The 26,640-nt window shown below is 38.0% G+C and overlaps 2 protein-coding genes across 5 annotated transcripts in view; both read left to right on the top strand.

Moving 5' to 3' along the window:
* HYCC1 (hyccin PI4KA lipid kinase complex subunit 1) overlaps window positions 1-26,640 on the top strand; it is a 364,011-nt gene that overhangs the window by 37,869 nt on the left and 299,502 nt on the right. The window lies entirely within an intron of this gene.
* On the top strand, window positions 161-26,033 carry TRA2A (transformer 2 alpha homolog). Of its 4 annotated transcripts, none has more exons than XM_065628097.1 (9): window positions 164-424; window positions 9,200-9,500; window positions 9,791-9,924; window positions 11,586-11,685; window positions 14,732-14,920; window positions 23,965-24,080; window positions 24,544-24,651; window positions 25,365-25,432; window positions 25,610-26,033. In XM_065628097.1, the coding sequence occupies exons 4-9, from the start codon at window positions 11,653-11,655 to the stop codon at window positions 25,618-25,620; spliced, it is 525 nt and encodes a 174-aa protein (XP_065484169.1). In that variant the 5' UTR covers window positions 164-424; window positions 9,200-9,500; window positions 9,791-9,924; window positions 11,586-11,652; the 3' UTR covers window positions 25,621-26,033. The 4 variants fall into 4 exon arrangements, with proteins under 4 accessions (XP_065484167.1, XP_065484165.1, XP_065484169.1 ...); XM_065628096.1 differs by having other exon boundaries at window positions 9,200-9,511; XM_065628095.1 differs by lacking the exon at window positions 9,200-9,500 and having other exon boundaries at window positions 161-424.

The following is a 26,640-nucleotide window of genomic DNA, read 5'->3' as shown; positions in this document are numbered from 1 at the left end:
GCGCCCCCGCGAGCCGCCGCGAGCAAGCGGGTCACCCCGCTACCGGTCGAGGAGCGCGCGCGCGGGGCGGGGGCTGCGCACGCGCGGCGGGCCCCCCCGCAGCTTATCGCAGCCGCCGCTCGTTGTCCCGCCGGCGGCGCCTCCTTTGTAACAGGCGGGCCCGGGCGCGCCCCGCCCCCCGCGCGGTGTCGGGCGCAGACGGAGCGGAGGCGCCATTTTGCGCTGCTGCGGGAGGCGGTTTGGGAGGCTCTGGAGGGGGGGAGGTGGTAGCGATATCGGTGGCGATAATAATAACAGCAACAGTAACAGCGGTAGCGGTCGCGGGTACAGCTGCTGCTCGGGACTAGCGTCCCCGTTCGCCCAGCCCCGTGGCCAGGACTCTGCCGACATGAGCGACGTGGAGGAGAACAACTTCGAGGGGAGGGTGAGTGGCCGTCCCTGCCCGGGCCGAGCTGCGAGGGGTGACCTGAGCGGGGCAGGGTGGGCGGGGGCGCTCTGCTTCCTGCTGCCCGGTGGGAGTGGGGGCAACGCAGCTCGTCTCTTAAAATGGCTTCTTCAGGCGCCTAAGTCTCGACTGGGCCGTGGGCGAGCACGTCTGTCTTTATCTCCCTTTTTTTTTTTTCCTGCTTTTTTCCCGGCCCGGCGCTGAGGAGCTGGCCCAGCCGGAGCTGAGCTCCGCTGTCTGCACCCTCACACGCTTCCTTCTCCCATCACGTCCCCGTCCCCCTCCGCCGGGGTGCGGGCCCCGAGCGGTCGCGCTGCGGGTTCGCCCCCACCCTGCCAGCGCACCTTTTTTCTTCCAGAACAGGGCTCGCTCAGGGCGCTGCGGTAGCCCCGTGTTTCTTCCCGCTTCTCTCTTTATCTTCTTCCCCTGGTCCCGAGGTTGTCCCGGCCCTCTCCAGTCGGCCGGGTGCAGGCCCCGGGCCCGCCGCCCCTCCCCGCCCGGCTCGTCCCGCGGGCAGTGCCGGGCTCCGGCGGGGCTGGGGGAGCGCGGGCCCGCGCGGTGTGGCCGCGGCCTCCGCCCGCCCGGGAGGAGGGACGGGGCCCTTTGTGAGAGGTGCGCTGCTGCCCCTGGCTGCCCGCCCGCAGCGGGATCTCCCTCGGGCCAGGCTTCCCGAGCCATCGGGGAGGTTCGGCCCTCGTTGTTAAACCGTTCAAACTCATTGATCACGCAGCTGAAGACTTTCTCTCAACGAGCTGCTATGGTTTTGTCACCTTGTTAGGCCGGTTTCTTTTATCTTCCCTCTCATTGCTGCGGTTTTTCATGTACAACTATGACTGGACCCTTCCATTTTCAATGTGTTGTTTGGTTTTGTTTCTTTTTTTTTTTTCCTTAGTTATGATCAGGGCAAGCAGGAATTAGAAGCTGCTTGAAACAGGAATGAAGTGTGTGCTTTGTGCTCACTCCGTCACTGTTTACTCTTTAATTTTGCAGAGTTGGTGTTGTGGGTTGTTTTGGGGTTTTTTTGTTCACTCTTTAGGAGATGTTTTAGAGCAGGGCTGTCAAACTCATTTTCACCGGGGCCCACATCAGCTTCGCAGTTGCCTTCAAAGGCAAGACTCCTACGTTGATATAGTCCTAAAATTACATTTGGCCCTTTGAAGGCAACCGCGAGACTGATGTGGCCCCGGGCTAAAATGAAGTTTGACACCCCTGCCTTAGAGGAACACCTGAGCATCCTTTCGGTGACTTTCTCTGATGAACCAGTGGCAGTAGCTTTGCCGTTATATAGGATTACTGTCTGAGGAAACAAGCAATAGGATTTTGGAAGATCATTTTACACTAATATTGTTACCCTTTTGTAGTGTTATTTAAAAAAACAAAAACACAAAAAAAACCCCAAAAACCAAAAAACCCCACATTCCCTAGGCTGACAGTGCTGTACCTGGCTGTGCAGTGATTACTGCTGGTTCCTCAGGTGAGGTAAACAAAATCTGTTCTTGTGTCGATTGCTTGGACAAAGATGGCTATATTGCTAAGCTCTTTTCAGCTCAGTAAACAAATCTCTGAAATGAAAACCAACTAAGTCTGACAAAGTTGAGCAATAAGTATGCTTTGTTAATTTAAAAAAAAATTTACTTCAGTTTCCCATCTTACAGTAAGAGTTAGGAGTTTTTTATTATTTTATTGTGTGTATTACCACTGTGGTTTATTGTTAAGAAATATTTATGTTAGGTTCATCCACAGAACATTTGTGTTAGGTTCCTTGGTGGATCTGTTGTTCTTATTACAAAGCTGATATAGCTGTGTGGTTTCAGTACTTCTGCACACCACCTTCTGCCAAATGTAGAAATAAAATGATGTTTTGAGAGTATGTGAAGTCTGAAAAGCCCTACGTAGCAGTTCCTGTGATTGCTACTTGTTAGTTGGCGTGCCTTTTTTTTTTTTGGTGATGGAAAATTTACTTGTTGGAAAGAGCTGCTGACCATGTTGAGTCTTCATTTGGAAAACTTCTGTACTTTTATCTCCTTAACACTGGAATTTTTCAGTCAGTCTGGCATGTGGCAGCGTCTTGCCTACTGGTATTTTTTTTTTTTTTTATAACTGAACATGATGACAGGTACCTGATTCATTTATAGTTTGGGGGGTTTTGTTCTACTAATGAAGAACACTTGTAAGCAGTTCATTTTTTTTTTCCTTCACTAATACTTTTTTGTTGTTGATGCTACGAAAATACTTGAAATAAGGAATAGTATTTCAGGCTGTAACATTTCATATTTCATTGTCACTGGAAGTGCTTGCAGGCATAAAATGAAGCATGTGTAACTTTTCAGCTTTAGTGTTTAGTCTGCTATTCCTGGCTGGATAGAACTCTATTACACATGGAATGTCCTGGTGCTTCAGTTTGCTACATGAAGGCACGTGGAACTCAGAGAATATTAAGTTCTTGCAAGTAGTGATGAAGTCTGATACCAAGATGAAGGTGCATATTGTTATGTATGAAGATTTCTTTTAAACAGAGATTAATTAGAAAGTGTGTTCCTGTTTTGCTACTTTGTGAAGAAAAATCGTTCATATACCAGTAACAATAATTCAGTTAATTTTTAAAAATTTTCCACAGTATGATAATGATGTTTTTTTAAAAGCTTATTTTAGCAGCATTAAGATACTGTCCATGGATATGCTTTGCCTCTAATTTATGATGTTAAAATCATAATGTTAATTAATCTGAACAGTAATTTTTGAATAATCATGGAAATAACTTTCCAATGAGACTCATAATTTGCATTGTTGAAAAACTTGCATTTCTAAAGTGTTCAGTACAATCATCGTAGACATTGTAGAGTTTTCTTTTTATTCTTGAGCTCACGTATTCCTTTGAGTTTTTTTGTTAAGCAAATGTTAATCAAATAGACTAATTAACATCTGCTCTGTGTCATTTTGTTTCAACTTAAGCGAGTTCTGTATTAAGAATATGGCTGGTTGAACAGAAGAAATTCCCCCCTCAAGCAAGCATGGTGATTTAATGGAAGGAAATTGTCAGAAGAATTAGAAGTATAGTGGATGTGCTAGAGCTAAGTTTACGTATGTTAAGAAGAAAAAGAGATTAAGTCATGCTTCTCATCTAGTGACTTGACTTTTGGAAAAGTCATAGGATTTTATCACCATTGAATGTTCTTTGTCAGCAGGTTAGACAAATGTGGCTTTTTTATCTTTTATTGCTGTCAGATGACAGGCAACTCTTATTTCCTTTCATATTTGTAATTACTTTTTAACAAGACATTGTTCATTCGGTACACATTCTGTGATGCAGATTTATTGACATGTTTCCCAGTGCAGTGAACAAGTTGGAGTCTGAACAAACCTGCACTTCAGAAGCTCCGCTTGAAACTTTGATCAGTTATTTTTTGAGCTTCTGATAATGTTTGATTTCTGTAATCTTAAAAGTTTAGTAGTTTTCTACTAATATTAGTATGCTGTTTGTCTAAATAGATGAAACTTTTTATCAGAACAAAGAATTCCATTTTAGAACTCCACATTGTTTGTCTTAATTCTCGTGAGAAGCTTCTTCCTGCTTTATGCAGAATCACAGTGATCTCAGTCTAATAAAGCACTGGAAGAAATACATTATTTTGTATGTGAGCTTTTTTTTTTAAAGGATGTCTGCATAGTTCATATGTGTGCAAGTGGCTTTTGGATTAGCTTAACTGTGAATGTGTCTTATATTTGCTTCATGAAGCTTGTAGGCAAAATACTTAATTTCATATGTGTTCTAATGTTAGCTACCTAAATCTGATCAACTTTGCAATTATTTCTTTGGAAAAAATGAATAGCGGGAGGGAAGTCTGTTTAGTTATTGTATCCAACCTCTGCTATAGTGGCAATCTGCCATGTCTGTGTAAAGGAAGGCACATTGCTTTACATACCTTTTGAAATAGAGGCATGACAGTCTGCTTATGCTCAGGAGTTCTGCATTCACTTGGATAGTGCTGTGATCACCCTGTGGTTTCTAATGACCAGTGTGAGAAAGGAGGCTTTTTCTGGAAGTCTTTTTTTCTTTTTTCTTTTTTTTTTTTTTTAATCAAGCTTAATAAACTCTAGATTTTTCTGGACCGTGTGGCTGGGAAGACTGCTCTTTTTGAAAACAAATTCCATTTCCTGTCTTCCTGTTATGGAGTGACTACAGAACCCTACATCAAGGCATATTTTCAAGCCTCAGTGAGAAAACTAACTTGTAATTTCAAAAAGTTTATTGCTGAAACTTTCTATTAATTTTTTCCTTTTTTTGAGTCAGAGCAGTATCATCAAGAAATGCATAAAGTTTGCTGATCTTGGTAACATTTAAACTGTACATGTCTTCAAGATAGCACAACTTATGAGTTGCTTTTTATACAGGAACTTATTAGGTACACTACTGACATATTTACAGAAGAACAGTTACTTAAGGGGTCAGTTTTATTTTTAGTGTAGAGTGACAGAACATAGTATGAAGCAAAAAATATTTAACTTTTCTTGTGAGTTCTGGGAAAGTTGGTAGATTCCTGTCAAAACAGTGGTTAAAATGTAATCTTGTTCTTTCTCATAAATGAGACATCGTTGACAGTTTTATCCAGTGAATGTAGGCTGTTGCTGAATTTCTGTTTCTTTTTTGACTGTTTATATTTTTCTATCTATTTATAAAGTTGGACTTTTTTTTAAATTATTTTTAGTTTGGACGGGATTTTTGTAAAGTCCGAACTATCATTTTGCTGGCTTAATGGTACTGCTAGACTACTTGTTGGCATGTGCCTTTTCACCTCGTGTATTTCTTCTTAACAAGGTCAAATGAACATGAGCTGATTTTTTTTTTTCTTCCCATTTAACTTCTCATGCTTTGCTGTAGAAAGAGTAATTCAAGCTTATTCAGTTCTTTTTATTTAGCGTCTCACATTAAATTTTTATATCCTTTCTGTTGTATTCTGAAATGATAAGGTGTGAAGTGAGGTAAGGTAATGACAAGTTCGGAACAGAAGGAAAGAACAATTTTATCTTTCTTCTCCCCACCCCAATGTTCTTTATCATACCTTCCCATGACAGGTGGAAAACTGAAAGAGTACTTCTTAAAGACTTTTGCAGTTCCACTTTGCATAGAGGTGTTTTCAATGCTTTTAAAATAGTAATTATATTGGCAAGTAGCATTTCTTTTGAAGGATTTGAGGAATATGAATGGTAGATATAACTTGCATCAATTACATGGTTTAAACAGTTGTACCAGTATTGATGAAATGCATTGACATGACTGACATCTTGCTCGGCTGGATCATCTAAAGTTGTTGATCGTTGCTCAGTGACTGGGTTTCCATGAGGTAATGGTGAGGGGGGGGAGATATCCTTTCCATACTACTTTCTGTGCTGTTCTTTCTAGGAAGAGAAAAGGTAGAAAGGATGAAAAACGCTCTTCAATGCTCTCTTAAAATGATTCTAGCTGTATATTTTATGCAGAGAATCAGTAACAGAAGCTGTAGTCCTTAGATTTTGTATTCACCTACAATGATTCGTTTGGCTCCAAGTCCACATCTTGGTGAATTATTAATCCCATTTCCCAGTATGTGCATGAGGAAGCCACCACATTGTATTCAGAGGAAGCATGCTGTTATGGTTAAGAATTTTTCTGTTTAGGTGGGTTTTTTGGTGTGGGTTGCTTTTTGGTGTGGTGGTGGTGGTATTAGTTTTGCCATGGGAAAAGTGTTGCTGAGAGATGTAGCACTTGTTTTGAAAGGGAAGTCTGATCTGAAGAATATTAGGAAGTCGGCTGACTGTCTTCCTACAGGCTGTAGTGACAGCAAATCTAGATAGTTTGACGTGGTCACAGTAAGTATCTGCCTATAAATTTGTAAAGGTGAAAGTAGTGCCTGGATCATTGCATAATAAAGCTGAAGGCATTAAAATACATAGTGTTTTGTAAGACAGTTGTGGGATGAGAAGCTGAGTTAAGACCTGCAGTCTTATCTGTAGCGCTTGAATGGCTGGGGATCTTTAGAACAGGAGGAAATGAAAATGTTGAAGATCCAGAGAGAAGTTTTAGTCTTTCTTAAGCAGTAGTTATATTAATTTCTGTGATAATGGTGAAGTTAAGATCAGAATGTCTAGATTGCTTAAAGTCTAGTAGAGAACTGAGAGATTTTAATGATTTGGATAATAAGGGTGTCTGTTTTCTGTTGTTTAAGATGAGGTACTAAGAAAGGGGTTAACTATTTGATTTTCTCGTTCATTGTGCAGAATGGATATAAACTGTTTATGCAGAACAATTGAATCTGTTTGTGATACAGACTAAGATATATCTTCCTAATTATTTCTTTCTAATAGGGAGTAGAGGAGAAAAAGTCTTTAAAGTCTCCCTTTGTTACTCCTTAAAGCTCTGAATCTCTTAAACCCTGCCTATAGTCTTGCTGATACAAATCTTATTAGGTACTTTTTCAGTGTCATCCTGAAGTCCTTAAACTCTTGAAGATTATTGTGATTCCCATAGTGTCTCTTTTTGAAGCACTGTAGGAGTTATAACTAGGTGATCTATGTTGCATCAGAAGATGAGATGTAATTGCCTGCCAATGACAGGCACAGTATGCAACTGCTAACAGGTTATCTCTCTTTACCTGCAGTTTACATCTACAGTTACTTTGAGGAAGTTTTGAAATGTTTAAGAACATGCTGTCACCTCTGTCACTCCAGTTTCAAAGTTGTATGTTTGTGAGTGTAGCTTCTAAAGGTCTTAAACAGATAGTTCCAAAAGGACTTGACTAACTTGAAATTGTGTAACGTTTGCTTTTGGCAACTTAATACAGATCATTGCCATAACTGATACTGTTAGATACTCTCTGGATGGTGTCATAAGATGCTTCAGTTGAATAGATGAGGACACTAAGCTAAATATTGCATTGTATGGGAGTGATTGGGTCATTGGTATTTTTGGCATCTCCCAACATTTCTAGATCGTACAGTATCTGGTGTGGTGGGTGGTTGTGCTTGTGGTTTGTTGTTGTTGGGTTTTTTTCTTCTTTAAGTTTAGAAAGTTCTTGTTGTTCCAAGAGTTGATCTTTCAAAGGTAAAAAGTATGGACAACACAATATCCTCATGAAGGAATGACTGAGGAGGGTAAATTCTTCGGGTTTTTATTGAAGGATGTTTTTAAAATCTGAATGATGTCATGTTAAATGTTTCTCTGTAATGCTGATCACTTTTACTAGGGAGAGAAGTAGAAATAATTCCCAGAGAAGCTGATGATTGTTGTAGGGGATGAAGTGTAAAGGGAAGAATTAAGGAGGCTTTCAAACCGTGAAAAATATGAAAATAGAGGCAAGATGATTAAAAAGCATGTTAGGGGTTATAAAAGGAAATGTATTTTTTTAATATAGTGAACAGTGGATTTAAAATGTAAAAATTAAAATGGCAAATAAAATTTGGCAATATTTAAGTGCACTTGCAACCTTTTATTTTGGTGGAAGTCATGTAGCTAGATCAACAGCTTAACAAGGGCAACTTGTAATGCAGTCTTGATTATATGGTCCATGTGTCACAGCCAAGCATTGAATTTGGCCTTCATTTGGCAGGTATGTCATCCCAAGAAGTGATATTATCCATGTATCGGTTGCCCTTTTTGTTGAGGTAAAGGGGAAGGGTAGTGTAATACTTGTTAGTAAGAAATCTCTCAGGTTCCATTTCTGTTAGATTTATTGTCTTGAAATGTGAGGACAGCATCCTTTGAGAAGAACTTCAGGCCAAAGTACTGAAGAATTTAACTGCAAAAGAAAATGCAAATCCGGACATAGGCAGAGTAAGAAATAAGTTGAGAAAAACATTGTGAGGACAGGCAGGAGGAGAAATTATGCAAATGAACATGAAATGTGACACTTATGAGAGGGGAAATCCGTATGCATTTTTTTATTAAGAATTTTGCAGTTACAGATGTATATAGCATACTATTCTGTAGGGTGTTGTTTTGTTGGTTTTTTTATTGTTTTGGTTTTTTGTTTCTTTTTTTAATTAGCTGAGCTCCCTAGAAATGCTGTACACTGGAAAATGTGAGGAAATCTTAACCTGCTCTGTTTGCTTGTTTTCCTAGTGTTGTTTTTTTTCTTGCATGCATTACCATGCAAGAAAAAAACCCTCCTGTCTTTTACTGGATTGCTTTGAACTGTGCTATTATATTTCATGTCTTATATGGATTAAGTTGTATGCAAGGAAAACAGGATAACAATGAGGAAGAAAAAGTAAGAACAAAAATAATTTATCTTGCATATATCTGTGTACATGTATTATGCAAGTAAGTATGTGCTTAGAAAGGTTTTGTCTGGAAATCTCTGGCCATTCTATTGAACTGAGAGTGTCTTAGTAATAATGTGTAGGAGTAGAATTTGGGATATTCAATACTGAGAAGTGTATAGTTATTATTTTAGGGGGAAAATCACAGTTATTGATATGAATACTTTAATATATTTGTGCTAATTAGTTTTTAGTCTATCTGTGTATCTTGCAAAAAAATCTGAAAGGGGAGGAGGGTAGCTTTGAAAATACAGTAAACCACTGAAAACTCAGTAAGCTTGTTGTTAGAACATAGACACTTATATATAGTTTTAAAGATTTTTTTTTTAAGTTGTTTTATAAAATAGTTTCTTTCACTTTACCTGCTGGTTTTTCAATTTGGTAGATAACATCTGAACTCCAGCAGAGTTTTATAATCCCCACGTGCTTAAATATACTAAATGTTCTTTTTCCATTAAGGTTAATGTTCGTGAAGAAATTGAAGAGTTTTTTCCAAGAATGTGGAAGATAAATCAAGATAAAAGAAGGCTAATGAAAAGTATTAAAGATCAGAAAATTAAAATTGAATGGGGGAAAAAATTGAACAGAAGATTGGTCAGATAGAAGCACTTGAATGTTTTTTTAAGGCTATAATGAATTGTTTGAATTGGGGAAGAATACACGAAGTATGAAAAATGAAAAACTCAATGAAGAATGAAGAAAAGTAGAAAGCAAGAGTGAAGTAGAATTAAAAGAATCTGGAAGAATGAATGGGTCCTAGGTTAAGTAAATGTATGGTTTATGTTCCAGTGTCTGTATGATCAAGTTGTAGATGAATTTGCATGATTACATAGTTAATAGAGAATTGGTGATCTGGTTCAAGCAGGGACCTATTTGAGGAAAGCATACAATATTAACAGTGGGTTAGCAAAATGAAATTTGTTTTGGAGGGTATTGCCTAACCATTTGTTTTTCAGGAGCAATCAATATAATAGAGTTACTGTACTTTAAATGTTAGGAGTTAGGCATTTATACAACCAATACCATTTTTAATACTGTCTTTTTTGTTAGGAGTCTCGCTCCCAGTCAAAATCTCCAGCTGGGAGTCCTGCTCGTGTAAAATCGGAGAGCAGGTCAGGATCTCGGAGTCCATCGAGAGCTTCCAAACATTCTGAATCGCACTCTAGGTCAAGATCAAAATCAAGGTATGTACAGGAAGTTACTCACGTTAATTCAGTGTTACGCTTATGCCTATTCTTTTGTTGCATTGGTGAGATTTCTCCTTGTAAAAATTACAGACTTCGTGAGATGTACCAACAGAGCTATGTTAATTTGCATGTTAGCAGTTATATAGGTGGACAACGTCAGGGAAAGATTCCATGAGTAATAAAGCATAGATATAAATAGAGAAAGTAATAGAAGAAGAGATGTAGAAATCACAACTAAAATCTGTAGGTTTATCTCTTCTGGAAGAGACAGAAGGGATTGTGTCTCAATTATGTGAAAGTTCCTACCTCCTTCCCCCAGAATCTTTTGGGAGGGAACTCTCGTGTGGACTTCTCCTTTAGAAAAAAAAGAAAAGTCAAGTTAGAACAGCAGCAAAGGTAGTCTGGGTTAGATAAAAGGAGTAAGCTCTGTAGCTGTTGGAAGTGTTGGAAGATGCTACTTGGGGAAGTCCTTGACATTCATTCATTGAAGGCTTTAAAAACAAAATCCCAATACTATGGCTTAAATTGGGTGTGGATAGCTTCTTGATTTGTGGGAGCTTTAAGATTTAAATGCCTCTTTTGATGTTGCACATATCCTTCTCTGTCCTTTTCTAATCAAAGTGTGTGTGCAGAGGCAAAGTTTTACAGTTCTCTGTTCTGACAGAGCTTGCTCAGAACAGAGGAGTGTTTGTCTTTTTTTGTCTAAATATGTCATAGATATTACCTGGCTTATACTACCTATATTCTCTCTTCCCTTGCACCATCATACTGGTGAAAATGGGGAGAGCTACTGAATCCATCTTTCATCAGTGGAGAGAGAGAAGCCAGAAAGCAGCATTTATAGTTCTGGAGGGGGAAGAGGAGTTGCATAGTATTATGCTGTTCTTCCTCCCCAGTTCTTGTCTTCCCTGCTTAGACACTTTATACTATGTCAGCTGAAAAAGAGTTACTGTGCTCTGAATTCTAAAAGTTCAGCCACATGTTATAGCTTCTCTTCGAAATGTTTAGCCAGATAACTAACTACCTGTTGTTAGGATATGTGCATAAGAAGTCATGCAGCTTTGATGGAATGATGCCTGTTTAAAACTGGGCTTATCGTTGGCTAGATGTCAGCAAAGAAATGCTTGAGGAATTAAGCAGTTTTGGTGTGGTTTTTTTTGGTCTTTAATAATTTTCAAGCCTAGGTGAACTTTGTAGATACTGGAGCACTGTAGTGCTGATAGATCTTCCCATTTTTCAGACAAGACAGTATTTTACAGTGTGGCATATCTGGTTTCTGTATCATTGTTCAAGTGTCAGTTACATGTGTAGTCAAACTGATACAAGTTTGAAGTTTGAACTTCCCAAAAACTGTCATGAATATAATCCTCATTGTATGCCAGAAGCACTCTCACAAAGTTAAAAATGACGCTACTGAGCAAGTTTATTAAAGAGCTGAGCAATCTTTAGATGTGCAAAGTAGAAGAAACTTAGATATTTTAATTGTAGAGAGCCTCTAAAAATGACTTTTCTCTAGGAAATGTAAGGCTTACAGTTCAAGACATGATGTGCATATGACCTAACTAAAAGCTTTCTCTTTGTTGAAGATCCAGGTCCAGAAGACATTCGCACAGACGTTACACTCGTTCCAGATCCCATTCCCATTCTCATTCCCATAGGAGACGTTCTCGAAGCAGATCATACACTCCAGAATACCGTCGTCGAAGGAGCCGTAGTCATTCTCCCATGTCCAACAGGAGAAGGCACACTGGCAGCAGAGTATGTCACGTTCATCAAGGCTGAGTATCAACAAAACAATTACTGCTTATGTCACTGTAGTGCAGGTTACTTGCAAGCTGAATTTGACCTGCTGTCTTGTCGCTGGAAGATACAGGAATTTGGGGGCAGGGGGAGCAATCTCTGCCCTTACAGCTGGGTGCTTATTTCTTGGGTCTGGCAACCGGCAGGGCAGTTGTAGAAATTAATTGAAAACCATACCATTGCAAGTCAGTATGTGCAGATAGGGTGACATCTGCTTCCATCTGCTCTAGAAGTTGAACCCTTTTGATTTTTTTTATTTTTGTTAACAGTTCCAAGCATATATACCTTTCACAAAAACAAGACCTTTTCTGTGCATGCTTGCAGCCTGACACTATTGATAAGATTGACTAGAGGAGCCAAAGAAGAAAATTCTTATAACACGCAGCATGTAGTGTTGAAGGTTGCTTGTGATTTTATACATCTGAGTAATTTAGTTTAACTTGAAGAAATAAACCCATGTGTTATTAGCTAACGTGTAAATCTTAATAGACTAGAAAAAAATTAATTATGAAAAGGATCAGTAAACCTCTCAAAATGTAAATTAGAAGTATCTCTGTATGGACACAAGAAAGTATAGGTACACCAGCCAAGACCTAAGATACTAATCTTATGTCGTTCTGAGAGATTTCTCCCAATTGCCTTCTTTATAATCCTTTTCAGTGCCTTAGCTTCTGGTTCCACATCGCTTCAGGCTGATCTAGATGAGTGCTGTTAGATGCAGGTCTGCCTCTTCCTTGGTGAGGGCCATTGTACTTTCCTGATCATTTTAGTTTTAATCTGATTTAGTTTCCCTTAATTTTTTAGTAATCCTGTCAAAAAAGAGTATAGATTTTTTTTTGCAGGCTTACCTTGGTGAAGCAGCTCACCAGGACCAGGTAATACAAATGTGAGCGAGAAAACAAGTGTGGAAAGAGGCAAGACTACAGCAGTGCTCACATGCAGTGGTTTAAGATGTTGTGAAGCAATGTTCGTAGATACACTTTTTATGGATTGTTGCAAGTGTGTAATCATGATGTAGTAAACATTAATCTAATGTATTGAAAAATTGGCAGGAATAACTGAACTTCAAAAGGGTTAGTAGATTTTCCAATGAAAGATGAATGAATCCACTTTACTACTCTAGGAAATATTGGAATATTTTGCTTTGTGAAGAAAACATTTTGGAAATGATTCTGTGAAACACAAAACTTGTTTTCACAGTGAATTTCACATTAATTCTAAGGAGTACTAGAGGTGTCAAAATGAAACTCATATCAAGCATAGTTGAATCACCTAAATAGTAAGGTCCCGAAGACACCAGGAAAATGGATAGCAATTTTGCTACTTCTGGTCTTGTAAAGAGCTGCTATACTGTGTTGATGGGAGGCAGTACAAAAACCTGACATAAAAGCTGTGTTGTAGTCCTCCACAGTCAGTTCAGTCCTTCCAGTGGTGTTGTAACTGTCACCTGTCACTTGGGGTGCACAGATTCTTAGTACTCCCCTTGCCTCAGAAAAAGATAAGAGGGTTTAAGTGTAAGTGGGATGTTAAAAAAAGGACAACACTGACATGTACTGTGTGGAGGGACTTGTCCAAACTGATTTAAAAGACTGAGAGATTTCATTAAGCTAACAAGAGTTTCAGTAATAAAAAGAGTATAGCTGTTAATGCCACTGAATCATCAGATTGAAATATGGAGTAAAAAGGAAACCTAAACCTGTATAATGAAAACTTTCAAATTACAAACTGCCAGTTTTTGTTGTGCTCTTCAACTGTAATATGGAATTGTAGAAGATTAATGTCTTAAAACAAAAGTTTGAACTTGGACAAATGGAAAGAAACTTCAAATATATGAGTAGTTTGAGTATCTTATTTTCACAATGGATTCCTGAACGAAAACTCTGAAAAGAATGCGACAGAAGACCTAACCCTGTTCATTCTTTGAATCAGACTGAAAGGCAAGCACTGAGGCATAAATTACAGCGCATCAGTGGCTTTGAAATTTGTATTTCAGTTTGAGATTTTCAACTGTGTCGGCTTTTGGTTATTATTTTAACAGAAACAGTAAATCCCTATGCCTGTTGCTGCCATTTAAAATTGCTGCATCTAATATAGTAGCTGCCAGAAGCTCACCTGAAAAAAAATGTTAATTTTGATCAAAATAAGTCTTACAGTGGAATTGGCATTAGGTGAACTCCCTGGCTTGTAGAGAAACTCTGAACCTGAAAGAGAAATTATACCTTGTACAATTTCATATTTGACTTCCTTTAGTTGAAGTGAAATGTATTAAGTAGGTCTGTATCCCGCATCATGTTAAAGAATCGAGTGGTGCTGCAGAAAAGTGTGCGTGCTTTCGGATTACAGTTTCACAGAATGGGCCTTCAACGCTTGTTGCTGTCCAGATGAAAGAAGCAGGTGATTTTCATCTAGTTTACAAGTGGAAAGAGATGAACTTTCAAATGTAAATACTGACTTTCAGTATAGTTGCATAGGAAATGTTGAGTGGGGAGGAAGTTTTGGTAGAAGCTAAATTACAGTTTAACTGTCTGTGCTTAGGAGCTCAGATGCATTTTGTGTGTGCGACTGGAGGCAGCGTGCGCTCTTTAGTACCAGTGGTGACTCTGCAGAAAGGCTGAAAGTGGGAGCTCAGGCTGCCCGTCCCATTCTTAGCACAAACTTGTCTGTAACGTCTGCAGCTTGTTGGTCATTCGAGTGTGAAATACTAATAAAATAGGTTCCTGTTATTCTATAGCTTTTCTGTAAACAGAACACCTGAGTTTTCTTAACTGAGTTAGTTTTTCACCAACATGATAAATTAATATTTGTCTTTTTCTAAAATAAAAATGATTAAAGTAGTTGCTTTTTGAAAATATCTCATGATTGGAATGATAACTGTTGAAGTATTAAACTTCGTAATAAACTGTGTTTAGCTTTCTTCACATTAAAAAAATTGATAAATTTTGATACGAGAATCTATAACTTGTTTTTTATAAACTTAATTGGAGTTGAATGTTTGTCTTACCAGGCTAATCCAGATCCTAATACATGTCTTGGAGTGTTTGGTCTCAGTTTGTATACTACTGAGAGAGATCTGCGTGAAGTCTTTTCCCGTTATGGACCTTTGACTGGTGTCAATGTTGTTTATGATCAACGGACTGGACGATCAAGAGGATTTGCTTTCGTTTATTTTGAGAGAATTGATGATTCTAAAGAGGTAAGTTCATGCTTTACTCCTTTTTAACAGTTGTGCTCCTTGTGCATTGTCTTTATGGATATCTCTGGAAAAAAACCCACAGCATTTTTGAGTGTGTATTCACTAGCAGATTCTCACAGTGAGATTAATTTAAAATATCTTGTTCAACCATGGCACTTTCAGACAAGTGAAGCATTTTAGTTCAATGTTCAGACGCTTGGGCAGATTTTGAGTATGAGCTGTCTGTATTGAATCACCGATGAGCATTGTGCTTTTATATTAGTCTGTTACTTCAAAATGAAAATAAATCTTTAGACGTAGAAACCTCCTAGCATTTTTGAAGTACTTTGAAAATTAATTTTTCAAAGTAGTTTTCTGTATATATCAAAATTCGGAAGATCCTCTTTCAATTTTCTTCTCTAAAAGGATGTCATTGCGCATTTGAAAAATAGTGGATTTTGTCTTGAGTTGTGCCTTGGTCAGTGACCTTGCTAGTTACACAGATAGCTGTTTACAGCTGGACGAAGTTGTTAGTATAATTGATCTATAAGGAAAGAATCACAGAATATGAAGAGCAGCCTCTATTATGGTTCACCACAGTAAACAGTACTCTTTTTTTACCTGTGTAAGGATACTGTGAGCTTTACTACATTTACGGAAAGATGAAATTGTTGTTAAAAGTAAAGACGCACCCTTTTTCAATTTTTTTTTTTTTTAAATTTAAGCCTTCAGTGCAGGGTTCTTTCTTGGGCAAACAGTCTCAAACTTCAAGCACCTTGTTTATGTATGGATTAATGGTTTTAGGCAGATGTTTCACATTTGCTGTTTGATTCTGTTTACATTAGATAAGTATATTCATAATGTTTGAATATGACTCTTCTCAGTGTTGAAGGGAGAGAGGATGACTGCTGTGGAATCTCCTATGAGTAGCTGGAAAAATAAAAACTCTGCTAATAGACGTTTTAATGAGAAAAAAGTGTTTAATGGATGACTTGGTTGGACTAGACTCAGTTCTGCTCTTTGATTTCTGGTGTGATGCAACAGAATCAGTTAATGAGAAGAGTAGGGTTTGTAGATGTATACGTGTGGTGGTTGCAGGTTGTAGGTGTAAGTAAAAACACACAAAACTTCCTTTAGTGTCCCTTCTCTATTTTCCCATTATCACTTTGACAAGTTGAGAGAGGATTTAATGTGGATAGCTGTATATCCATCTTTAGTGGGATTTTGAAAATGCAACTGTTTTGTAGAACATATAACAAAAAATACTTGCACAGTATTTCTTGTCACATTCATATGCCAGTCTTGTCTATTTTACAACTTCAGATGTCTTTAGAAGTAGGGCTTTTTTTCCTAGTTGCCATGAGCAATGGTCACGCATGACACCATGCATTTCTTCAAATGTTCCGTGTAAATAGCATGAAATAATTTGTCTAGTATAAAGCTGTTTTGGCAGATACTACAAAAACTGGAATGCAAATTTTTTTAAAAAGGGTATTACTTGCAGTCAGAAATTTACAGAAATAAAGATGAGCACCTTAAGCAGGAACTGAAAAAATTGGGAGTGTAATTAAACCTTTTTTTTTTTTTCTTCTTTTCCCAATGGGCTGTTGCGTGAAGAGGGGGAAAGGATGGAAAACTTCCCAACATTTGGAATTTACATAACTGTAATACTTTGGCAAGGAGGACAGGGAAAAAACTTGTTTATTTCACTCAATTTCATGGGCTTTGAGAGCAGATTGTAAGATGGCAATAAGTGGCAGCTAGTATAGATATAAGGGGATATAGTTTTAAGTGTGAAACTCTTGTCACAGGCCCCGTAGGAGAACATTGAAGGACTTGAAGTAGTTCTCTGTGTGGAAGACAGATCAAATCTGAAAAGTTGAGTATGCATAAAAGCAATGGCACTTGAATTACTTTTGTTTTGAGTAAATACCTTTGCTGGTTTCTTCAGGCAGTTAGAAACTTATTTTTTGCAGCTAGCTCAGTCATCATTTGGATTTAGTTGAGAACAATAAGATAACGCCCCAGGACAGAATTAATGTTTTTCTTCAAGTAACTTTCCAGTGTTTTTGAGTTGGAACAGAGAGAATGTAAGAATTCAACTGTTACCTTAGTTGTTGTCTGGGAGCCAGGGTCTTTCTGAACCTTCCGTCTGCAGGTATGAGGAAGGTAGGAAGGGGGACATGGATGGGACAGACCTTGACTGACATCCAGGCTGATCAGTGAGAATATTCCATGCCATTAGCATCATGCTTCATATTTAAGGAGAGTTGGGTTTTCCAGCTGTGGAGGTCTGTTCTGATTCTCCTTCATTTTGATTGGGTTCCATTCAGGAGTTCCTTTAGTTCAACGTTTTGCCATTCTGCTGCTTTTCAGTGGCCTCTGGGCCTTTTTGGCTTTTGCTCTTGCTGGAATCAGCTGTTCGGGACCAGGGTGCTCTATTCCTGGGACTGGCTGCTCAGTTCAGACAGAGTTCATGAGGAATTGCACTATCACTTATTTTATGTTTTATTTTCATTTTATGTATATTAGTATTATTTTGTTATTTTATTAAGCTGTTTTTATCTCAATCCATTAGTTTCTCCCTTACCTTTCAATTTTTTCCTTTATTGGGGGAGCGGGAGGAGGGAGTGAGCAAGCAGCTCTTGTGGTTTTGATTGCAGTCTGGGGTTAAACTGCCAGAATACCTTTCCTCTTAAAAAACAAAACTGCACAACAGACACCTGCCCCGTCCCCTCACAAACAAACAAACAAAACACCACTCCAAAACCACAATACCCTAAGCCTCTGAATAAAGAGACTATAAAACTCTACGTGAGATGCTGAACTAAATTCCAGCCCTCTTAAAGCAGTCATAGATGAATTAAATATGTGTAGAACTCTACCAAAAAAAAATGACAATTTCCCATTATCTTCACGATTGTCCTTCCAGGAGAAGTAACACTGGAGAGCCTCTGCTTTCAAACACTGTTAATACTAAAATTTGACACCAAATGAATTATGTTTTTTAAACTTCCATAACTTGGCTTAAGATAGGTTGATATTAGTATTGTGTGGATTCTGTTGCAGCTGAAATCTCTTAGGATCTTTGTGATCCCTGGTTACCATTATTGCAGATCAAATCAGTTATTGAGCTGGTTTAAAAGTCAGTATATGTCAAGATTCTGAAACTAAGTGATGCAATGTTGCTAGCCGCATATGGTGGTAAAGACATTCTGAATCGTCAGTGGGCTCAATGGGATGGTCATCCATAGGCAATGTAAAATAGCATTTTTTAAAGGTGATACTTTGCAGTGTCCTAAAAAAAGGGACAGCAGTAAAGTGTATTTTCACTTAAGCTGTTTTAGACTTCCAGAACTTCAGATGGATTATGACACCGTAGCAGCCTTGTTGTTAGCTGTTTATGATCATCTTGGTTATAAAGAGAAGCAGAGGTTTTGCTTCTGGTAACTGCTGGGTAGAGCAGCTGTCAGAGCATCACAGTAGCTTCTGTCATTCCACCTCAACAGGACTGGAGGAGAAATGTTTGGTACATGTATCCATGCTAAGGGAGACTTCTTGTGGAATCTCTTCTGCTCTGTTTGAAACTCTGAGATTGAGCTAAAACTTTGCGGTCTGACAGAAGGTTCATTTTCCATCAAACGTCTTTTATTGCAATGATCTAGTGTTTGCAGCATAGTGCTTGACTAGGTTATGTTCTAACCCATGCTAAAGATGCTCTTGAACACTGTCTTTAGATTAAAACATGATAGCAGACAATAAATGTTGGGGACTGACATTTATCTGTCCAGAAAACCTGAGCCTTTACTGTGCTAATGTTCTTTTTGGTTTGTTCAGACAAAGACTATTTGAAAAACCTACGTGTTATCTACGTTTTTCTAGAAGAAAAGGTATTCTCTTATGGGTGTAGTGTGTTTAATTTTTTGTGAAGTTTTGTTGCTTTTCCTTAGAAGGAAAAAAAACCCACAAACCCACCTTTTCTAAGTTGTATTTGGTACTGCGTTTTTTTCCTTATGCATTGCAGTGTCTTCTCTTATGTTGGCCACCCTTCTACTATGTCTTCAGAACCACATGCGCAACATAATGCAAAAGGCAGGACCTGTAAACATCTATTGAAGCCCTGTTTCTCTTGATTGGCATTTTTATATAGTACTCAGTATTGGCAATACTGGCACTTAGCCATGTTGTAATATTGCAGTTTTGCAATATTTTTACTAAATTGTAGAGGATATTCACCTGCCTGTCACATTAGGATTTTCTTCCTGTGTTTAGAGGAGCACAAACTTTTATGTACTGGAGAGAGGAAAAAAAATGTTAAAGGATGTATTGATTATCTCAGAGTTAACAATAAATTGAAAGGATTATGAGCAAAAAGTGCTGGCTGTTCTAGGGAGATGATTCTTACTACAGCGACCAGGGATTTCATATGCTGCTCTCCAGCTTTTCAGTAACTCAGAATATGAAGTCTTAGTTGTTGTTTAAACTGAGGCTACTGGGAATGTACTATGTGTCTGCAGCAGTAATTCCTTTGAGAAGCATTAACTACAGCAGCTGTTGGCAAAATGGAATTTTCTAGCTTTCTAATGCTAGTTAGATGCTCTTTATAGTTTTGAGTGCCTTTCAAAACTGTTTTCTGAAGTAGTGTTCATTAGCAATCAAGGGAAACTGAACTATTAATATAATTCGGTTGCCAAAGACCAGAATAATAACAGGAGGTTTTATTTTAATGTGCAAGTCATTTAATCTGTGATGGAAGCAGACCAACTTAGAAGCATCATTATTGACCAAAATTTCTCACGTAAGTTGTTGAAGAAATGCTTTAAGTATTGTTTGTGGTATCAAAAGGGACCCTTTATAATCCCAGATGAGAACACAAGAAGGTCTCAAATGTTTAGAATTACAAGTTACAGACTTCTGGAGACTCTGAAACACCATGAAATTGCTAATACTTGCAGAAACATATCCAGTTACTCATTCTGGTTCTCTAAAATCCTGTATTTCTTGACTCTGAAACTCTTTAAAGTATGCTTTAAAGAGAATACATTTAATCAATTGATGTTTGTTTAAGCTCAGAAGTTTATATATTAAAAAAACTATAATTGACAATATTCTAATACTATTTTTAAAAAGAAAACCTCAGGCTAGAGAATATAAATTGACTCTCTTGCAAAGGTGAAATGGACACTTGAATTCAACTTGGCAGACTGCAGCAAGTGTAAAAAAGTTTCGCTTCTTAATTTCTTTATTCAACCCATCAGATTTTTTTTTTCCAGAGTGTCCTTTCAGGTGTCCTCATTGAATCCAGACCTGAAATAGTGATATCAATGTACAGGAGGTGGAGGGGGAAGGTAATCTATTACGTGTCTTCATCTCATGCTGTACCTGTGATACAGTGGAGAGGATGTTTTTATCAGTGGCAAAAACAAGAAACCCCCAAAAAACCACAAGTCCCAACATATATCACTCATGTTTGACTGTTCAAGTGTATTCAATTTGTACGTACTTGGTAGTGATGTCACATTATTGAAGTAATACAAAGCAGCCAGACGCAGCTGAAATGAAGGCTTGATCTTTCATACAACGCAAATGGTACCTTGGATTCTATTGCAGTCCAGTTCTCTCCCTCCCTTCTCTTCCCATCCCCCAGTGACTACAGTACAGGCTGCAGAAATTTCCCACATTGTTTCCTTATCGAAGCTGCCATTTGTGGCATTATCCAGACTGAAACAGTATTTGATTTATTTCAGTGAATTCTTGGTTGCTTAACTAATACCAGTGACCTGTGTAAGTTCATGCATACAATTAAAAGTTCTGTGTTTCCAAACTTGTTTTACTCTACAGAAATGCTGATACATGTAGAAAACAGCACATACTGTAGTAAATATAAAATGAAATATGTTGAATTTAATGCTGACTGTTTTGAGCCACTGGAGATCATGATCCTGTAGTTTGGGAACTGCTCATTTTGTTAAACTAACACCTTACGTGCAATAATTTGTAGGAGTTCTGTTGTTATGGGTAGACTGCTCTAGATTTAAAACCATAATCTAAGATTGAATTATTACCAGTGTCATTTCCAATTCTCATTCTGTTTTCTGACTGCAAACATGTAAATGTGTATTCTGGCCTACAAAGTCATTTTTTTTCCTTAGAACTTGCAAATCTAATAGCACATGTTTATAGAAATCCTGTTGGCTTGCTTGCTTGCTGTCACATTGCAAGTCTTTTAACAATATTCAGATATTTGGAAGAAAATCCAGGTTGAAATAAAAATGCAGCGTTAAAGGCTCCTGAGAGGGTATTGTGTGTCTTAAGCCCCAATGTAATTTGATTTTTCTCTTGAAAATGTTTCATTTGGTGGTCTGTAAAATACACTTCTATCTTTTAAACAGTATTTGAGAATGGCTTCTGCATTGTTAGAGCATGTGTGCATTTTTTTCCCTTCGTTTGAATTTTCTTAACACAGCACTCATGAGTACCCAAAAACAGCAAGAAAAGCAAACTGAAATTTTTGAATATGACATGCTAGTCTAACAAAATTGTAAAATCCAAAACTTTATTATAAACTGTTTTAACTTTAAAGATATCACAAAAATGTCGGTAACTAGAATCACTAATATATTTTTACAGCCTTTATACAAAATAAATACTGCTGTATTGCTTGTCTGAAACCAGGTTTTCAAATAGGGCTTTTGGTCATATCACAGCAGTTTTTAGCTGATGTCAGCTTAAGTACTTTGTTTCAAAGAGTTGAAATTTGAACAGGAAAAATGATGCAGAGAATTTGAAAACATTTTTGGAAGGAATTTCCAGTTGCTAAGGACTGAATGTGAATGATACTATTGATTATCATTGGAATCATAATGGCTTATTGTAAGTTTGGGCTTTTCTGCAGTTGGGGGTGCAGACAAAACTGTAGAAGTCTTCGTTATGTTTGTATCTCTATTAAAAGATTTTGATTTAATTTTTTTTTAGTTGGTAGTTATTGCTGACAGCTTTTGAAAGCTAAGAAAACTGAAGTTTCAGTATTGCCTGGGTCATTAGACGATGTGACCAGGACCAGGATGTCTGAGTTTCATGCAGACTAGTAACTATGAACTGATCTTTATCCACTGAAATGTAAAATGTGGTGCTTTGAAAACAAACCATCAAATCTCTAAATTTATTCATCTGTCTTGCTGGGATGTTCCTCTTCTCTGTACTCTATGTCAACTCTTCCTTTTTAAGAGATGTTTGTTCTTTTAACTAAATAAGACACTTACTACATGTTCTGGAGCTGAGGTGGCTTCTTGTCAGCTGAGCTTATTATTCTACAAGTTGTTGATCAGATGTAAAAATGCCATGAAGCAGGAAATTCCTCACCTTTCAAGACAGCTTGCATATAATTGCATTTCCAGAAATATGCGCTTTGTCATAAAGCTAATTTTTCATCCAGGTATTTGCAGCCTTCATTTTTAGGTTTGTGCACACACACATTCCTAGGATGTGTGCCCAGGTTTATTTTAATTGTGATCATCCTTGTGGAATGGGACTTCTCAAGGCTAGGAAACGAAAGCTAGCAATCATGTTTTATTTACAAAACACAGTTTAGTGTATGTTGAAAGATTTGAAATGCTTTGTGGCTCTTCCTTGCAATTTGGTAAATGTAGTTGTTACATTTCTGAATGGGAACAGAACTCACTAGGTGGCGATATAGTATAAACAGCATTATTAAAACACGAACTAAGTGTAGTTAAATAGGTTAGTGATAATTCAGTCACTTCGAGTTTGGGGACATCACAGTTAAATCATGTGGGTGTTAGGCTTTTGTTTCCTCCTCTGTAACTCGTATGTTAATTCAGTAAGGTTCTTCTTAGAGATCTGCAAAAAGCTACATTTCTGAATAGTTGTTTCATTATTCAAAAGAATTTTAAAAAATGCTCTGCTGAGTTGCAACTTAATATTTCGAGGTTGTCTATTGTTCCTCACAGTTAAAAAATAGTCCAGTATACATTATTTTCATCAATCATGTGTGGAGAACAGACACTGTTACAATATTAAGTTAAAGAACGCAATCACTTTGCTAAGTGCTGTGCTTAGTGTCACAAACTAAGTGGTGTGTATTAGTATTTCAGAGATCCTAGAGCAGCTGATGAAAGGATCCAAAGAAAATCTGCTTTGCAAATTCTAATAGCTTTTAACTCCAGCATTAACTGTTTGTTAAATTCTTAAGGTTGTGGGATTGTTTTGTTTGTTGGTTTTGTTTGTTTGTGGCTTTTTTAGTTACTGTTGCATTAATAAATTCTCAAAAGTACGCTGTGCTCCTTTGAAAAAGTATTTTCATGATTTTGAGTTTGCGAAAGGCCATTGTATTGATTCTCAAAGACTAGAGAAGCAGGGGCTGGAACACCCAGTGAGCGTGTGCAGGGGCTGCGCGCGGGTCTGGAGGCACAGGCTGCTCAAGCACAGACCCTTCTGTGTATCGCCTTAGCGAGCTGCTATTGTGAGAGGGAGTGGGGAGGAAGGTTGTAATTAGGTATCCATGTAGGCTGAACCCGCCATTTTACTAAGCTCTGCTGGAGTAGGTCCTTGTAAGGGAGATGGCAGGGAGGCTGGGAGAGCGTGAAATGGCAGCCGACTAGCAGTAATCCGGCCATATGCACCCTACAGGAAGCCACTGTTTTGCACAGCTTTGGAATCCGCCTGTCCCCTCTGGGTCAGAGTCGGCGGTGGGAAAGATGCAGTTTTTAGAGAAAGCTGTTCTGGCTTTCAGTTTACCTTTCTGATGGGTAGAAGACAAAGTCTAGGGAAGGTGAGCGTGTTAGTAGTTAGCACCATGCTCTCTTAGGAAGGGATTGCGTGTCACGTTACTCCGGCACCCCGGTGCAGGCAGTCTTGTAACACCGCCGGCAAACGGGCCAGGGGACAGATGAGCCATTCGCCACAGTGGGGCACTAGTAACCATTCTAAATAAAACCACTTCAGCGCCTGTTTATCTGATGGAAAAGAATGTGTTTTGTACATAGCCTTCCATAGTTACCAGTAGGTTGCAGGTTTCACGTTCCTGTTCGTTGTCTCTCCTGCAGGCAATGGAGCATGCAAACGGCATGGAGCTGGATGGCAGGAGGATTCGGGTGGATTACTCGATCACCAAGAGAGCACATACACCTACCCCAGGCATCTATATGGGCAGGCCAACACAGTAAGGAGTTCACTCATTTCCTGTAATGGGACTAAAATGGATTTAAACTGAATGTTTGGAGTCCAGTTGAAGAAATGGAGGGTTTTGTAAAAAAAATTTAGTTACGCCAATTGTATTTTATCACAAATTTATTAAAGGATGTGTTACTGTGGTTCACATCCACTATTAAATACTACTGTAGTTTATTGTATCTTTCTTTTTAAAAAGAACTCCTTCAGTATTTTTTAATAAAGTACATCCAGCACAGTTAGTTAATGCACCTTTAGCTTCCTGAAATAATGTGCCCACTTGCCTTTGATGGGAATTAGGCTTAAATCCCTGGTGGGTTTCTGGGGTTTTTAAAGGTGTGTTTCATAGCATAGTTTTAAGTGTCTGATTTACAAGAACACTTAAACTTTTAAATAATTTAAACCAAGATGAAGAGTAGATATCTAAGGTAATTTTTGTGCTTTCTCCCTAATAGCAGTGGAGGAGGTGGTGGCGGTGGAGCAGGTCGTCGTCGTGACTCATATTATGACAGGGGGTATGACAGAGGATATGACAGATATGAAGAATATGACTACAGATACCGGTACCTAATCTTTATTTAATTTCTGTAGAAACAGAGGATTCATTGGAAAACCTGAAAAGTTAGGTGACAAAAATGCTATGCAGTTTGTAGCAAAGTTCTGCATACAGCCTTGCAATGTGTTAGAACCTCATTATGTTAGGTTTTGTGGGATTAGTTGTAATATTGAGTGTTAATGTAATTTGGTTTTACAGTAAACAGTTGAGCAAGGGGTTAATTTTGCTACCTGAAGGAGGTCAAGCATGTGCCCTGTGAATCTGGTGGACAGATAGAAAGGGAACTCGTTTTTCCATGCTGTATATAGAACCAGGGACAGCTGACACACAGTGCTGTTAAAAAAGGAGTTATTTGTAGATGGGATTTTCAATGCTTGACATCTCGTAACCATCTCGCTGTTTTGAAAGTTACTTAGTTTCAGAGAATTTTTTTCAAGAAGCATTGCAGGCACCTGTAAAAGCACTTAATGTGTTTGCAAGGCTAGTGAGAGTTTATTAAATTCCATGTCTGGGAATATCTTGCAGTTTTGAAAACATCAAATAGAGAAATATAAAAGCATTTGTTAAATAACTGTAAGTCACAGCCAAATAAAGCTGAAATCATTCATGCAAGCCAAGTCTTTCAGTGCTAAGGAAATGGTTCTGTTCTGTGGAAGTGATGTGAATAAGGCTTCTTTTATAATGGATGTTGTTGGGTTTCTTTTTTAATTTCCTTTAAAGGAGACGATCACCATCGCCTTATTATAGTCGATACCGATCCCGATCAAGATCCCGTTCCTATAGTCCGAGTAAGTAAATATAAGTGAATAAATAGAATCTGACTGGCGTAAACTTTGTTGTTACTAGTATTATTTGTCCATGGAGATTCTGAGTGTGAAAGCTAAAAAGCTGAGCACATTAGTGCTGAGTTGATGTGTGTACAGTTAGTACTTTATAGTAATTGTGTTATCTTTCTTTTTCCCCAGGGCGCTACTGAAGATCAGAAGAGTTACAGTTGAGGACATGATTTTTAAATACAAAGTTCACATCTTAGCTTCCCTCCTGCTTTCCCTCCCATCCTTCCCTTCCTTGTCCTCCATCCAACTCTTTTACAAGTCTTTGGTTTGTTTAGAATATACATATTTTCGGTTGAAGTATTCATGTTTTCCGTCCTATTGTAATACTCTTAAATATTGTAATTGTTGTAGTTTTTTGTGTAGTAAAACATCTTAAGGAAAATGAGATAGAGAACCCAAAGTGCTGATACATTTTGGAAGTCATTCCTATTTTGTTTTAAAAACAATTGGACTCCTGACTAATCAGAAGAGAGCATTGATATTTTTAAAGCTTGCATGTCATATGTAATATACACACTCAGATACTTTAATAAAAACCTGCATTTCCAAGTAACTTGTTAATCTTTCTGTTAAAATGTTTACCTATTACTTTGATAAACAAGTAATGACTTTTGAGCCTTCTCTGTAATGACGAACTTACTTAGATAGTCATGAACCAGAGGATTTTTTTTTTTTTTTTTTGCTTTGAGTGTAGACTATTTGAGCTAAAGCAAAATTTGGTATTTGGGAAAATGGATCCTTGTATGCTCAAAATTAAAGCTGTGTTTTACAGATAAAGTTTCTGTATTGCTACACAGTGGATAACATTTGAAGTTAAAACTGTAAAAATCCTGGGGTTCTTATTGTACTTGGTTTAATATTTCCTCTTAATTGGCACGGGATTAAAAAAAGATATTTATTGAATGTAGCAATTAGTTACATATTTCGCTGTTCATTTAAAAAAATAAACAACTTTTTTTGTATTGCAATAACAATTAAGCAAGTTTTGTTTCCAGTCTCTTTTGGAGTTTTGAAAGTATGGATGGAAAAACCTACAACTACATGTAAACCCCTTTTCCCCTCAATAAAAGTTAATTCCATTGAGATTTGTTTTTCTTGCCTCTTGTTCTGCGTTTTGTGTCACCTTGGATGTAGGTTAAACAAGGCGTGATGTTGCCATG

This window comes from Caloenas nicobarica, chromosome 2, assembly GCF_036013445.1.
Source record: "Caloenas nicobarica isolate bCalNic1 chromosome 2, bCalNic1.hap1, whole genome shotgun sequence".
NCBI lineage: Eukaryota > Metazoa > Chordata > Aves > Columbiformes > Columbidae > Caloenas > Caloenas nicobarica.
Note: the sequence above shows the minus strand (reverse complement) of the source record. Positions and strands in the feature narration are given on the sequence as shown.

Coding starts and splice junctions, on each gene's coding strand:
- TRA2A (XM_065628093.1), top strand. CDS start 389: ATGAGCGACGTGGAGGAGAACAACTTCGAGGGGAGG. Junction 9,925..11,513: donor AGGTCAAGATCAAAATCAAG/GTATGTACAGGA, acceptor TCTTTGTTGAAG/ATCCAGGTCCAGAAGACATT. Junction 14,921..23,964: donor GAATTGATGATTCTAAAGAG/GTAAGTTCATGC, acceptor TCTCTCCTGCAG/GCAATGGAGCATGCAAACGG.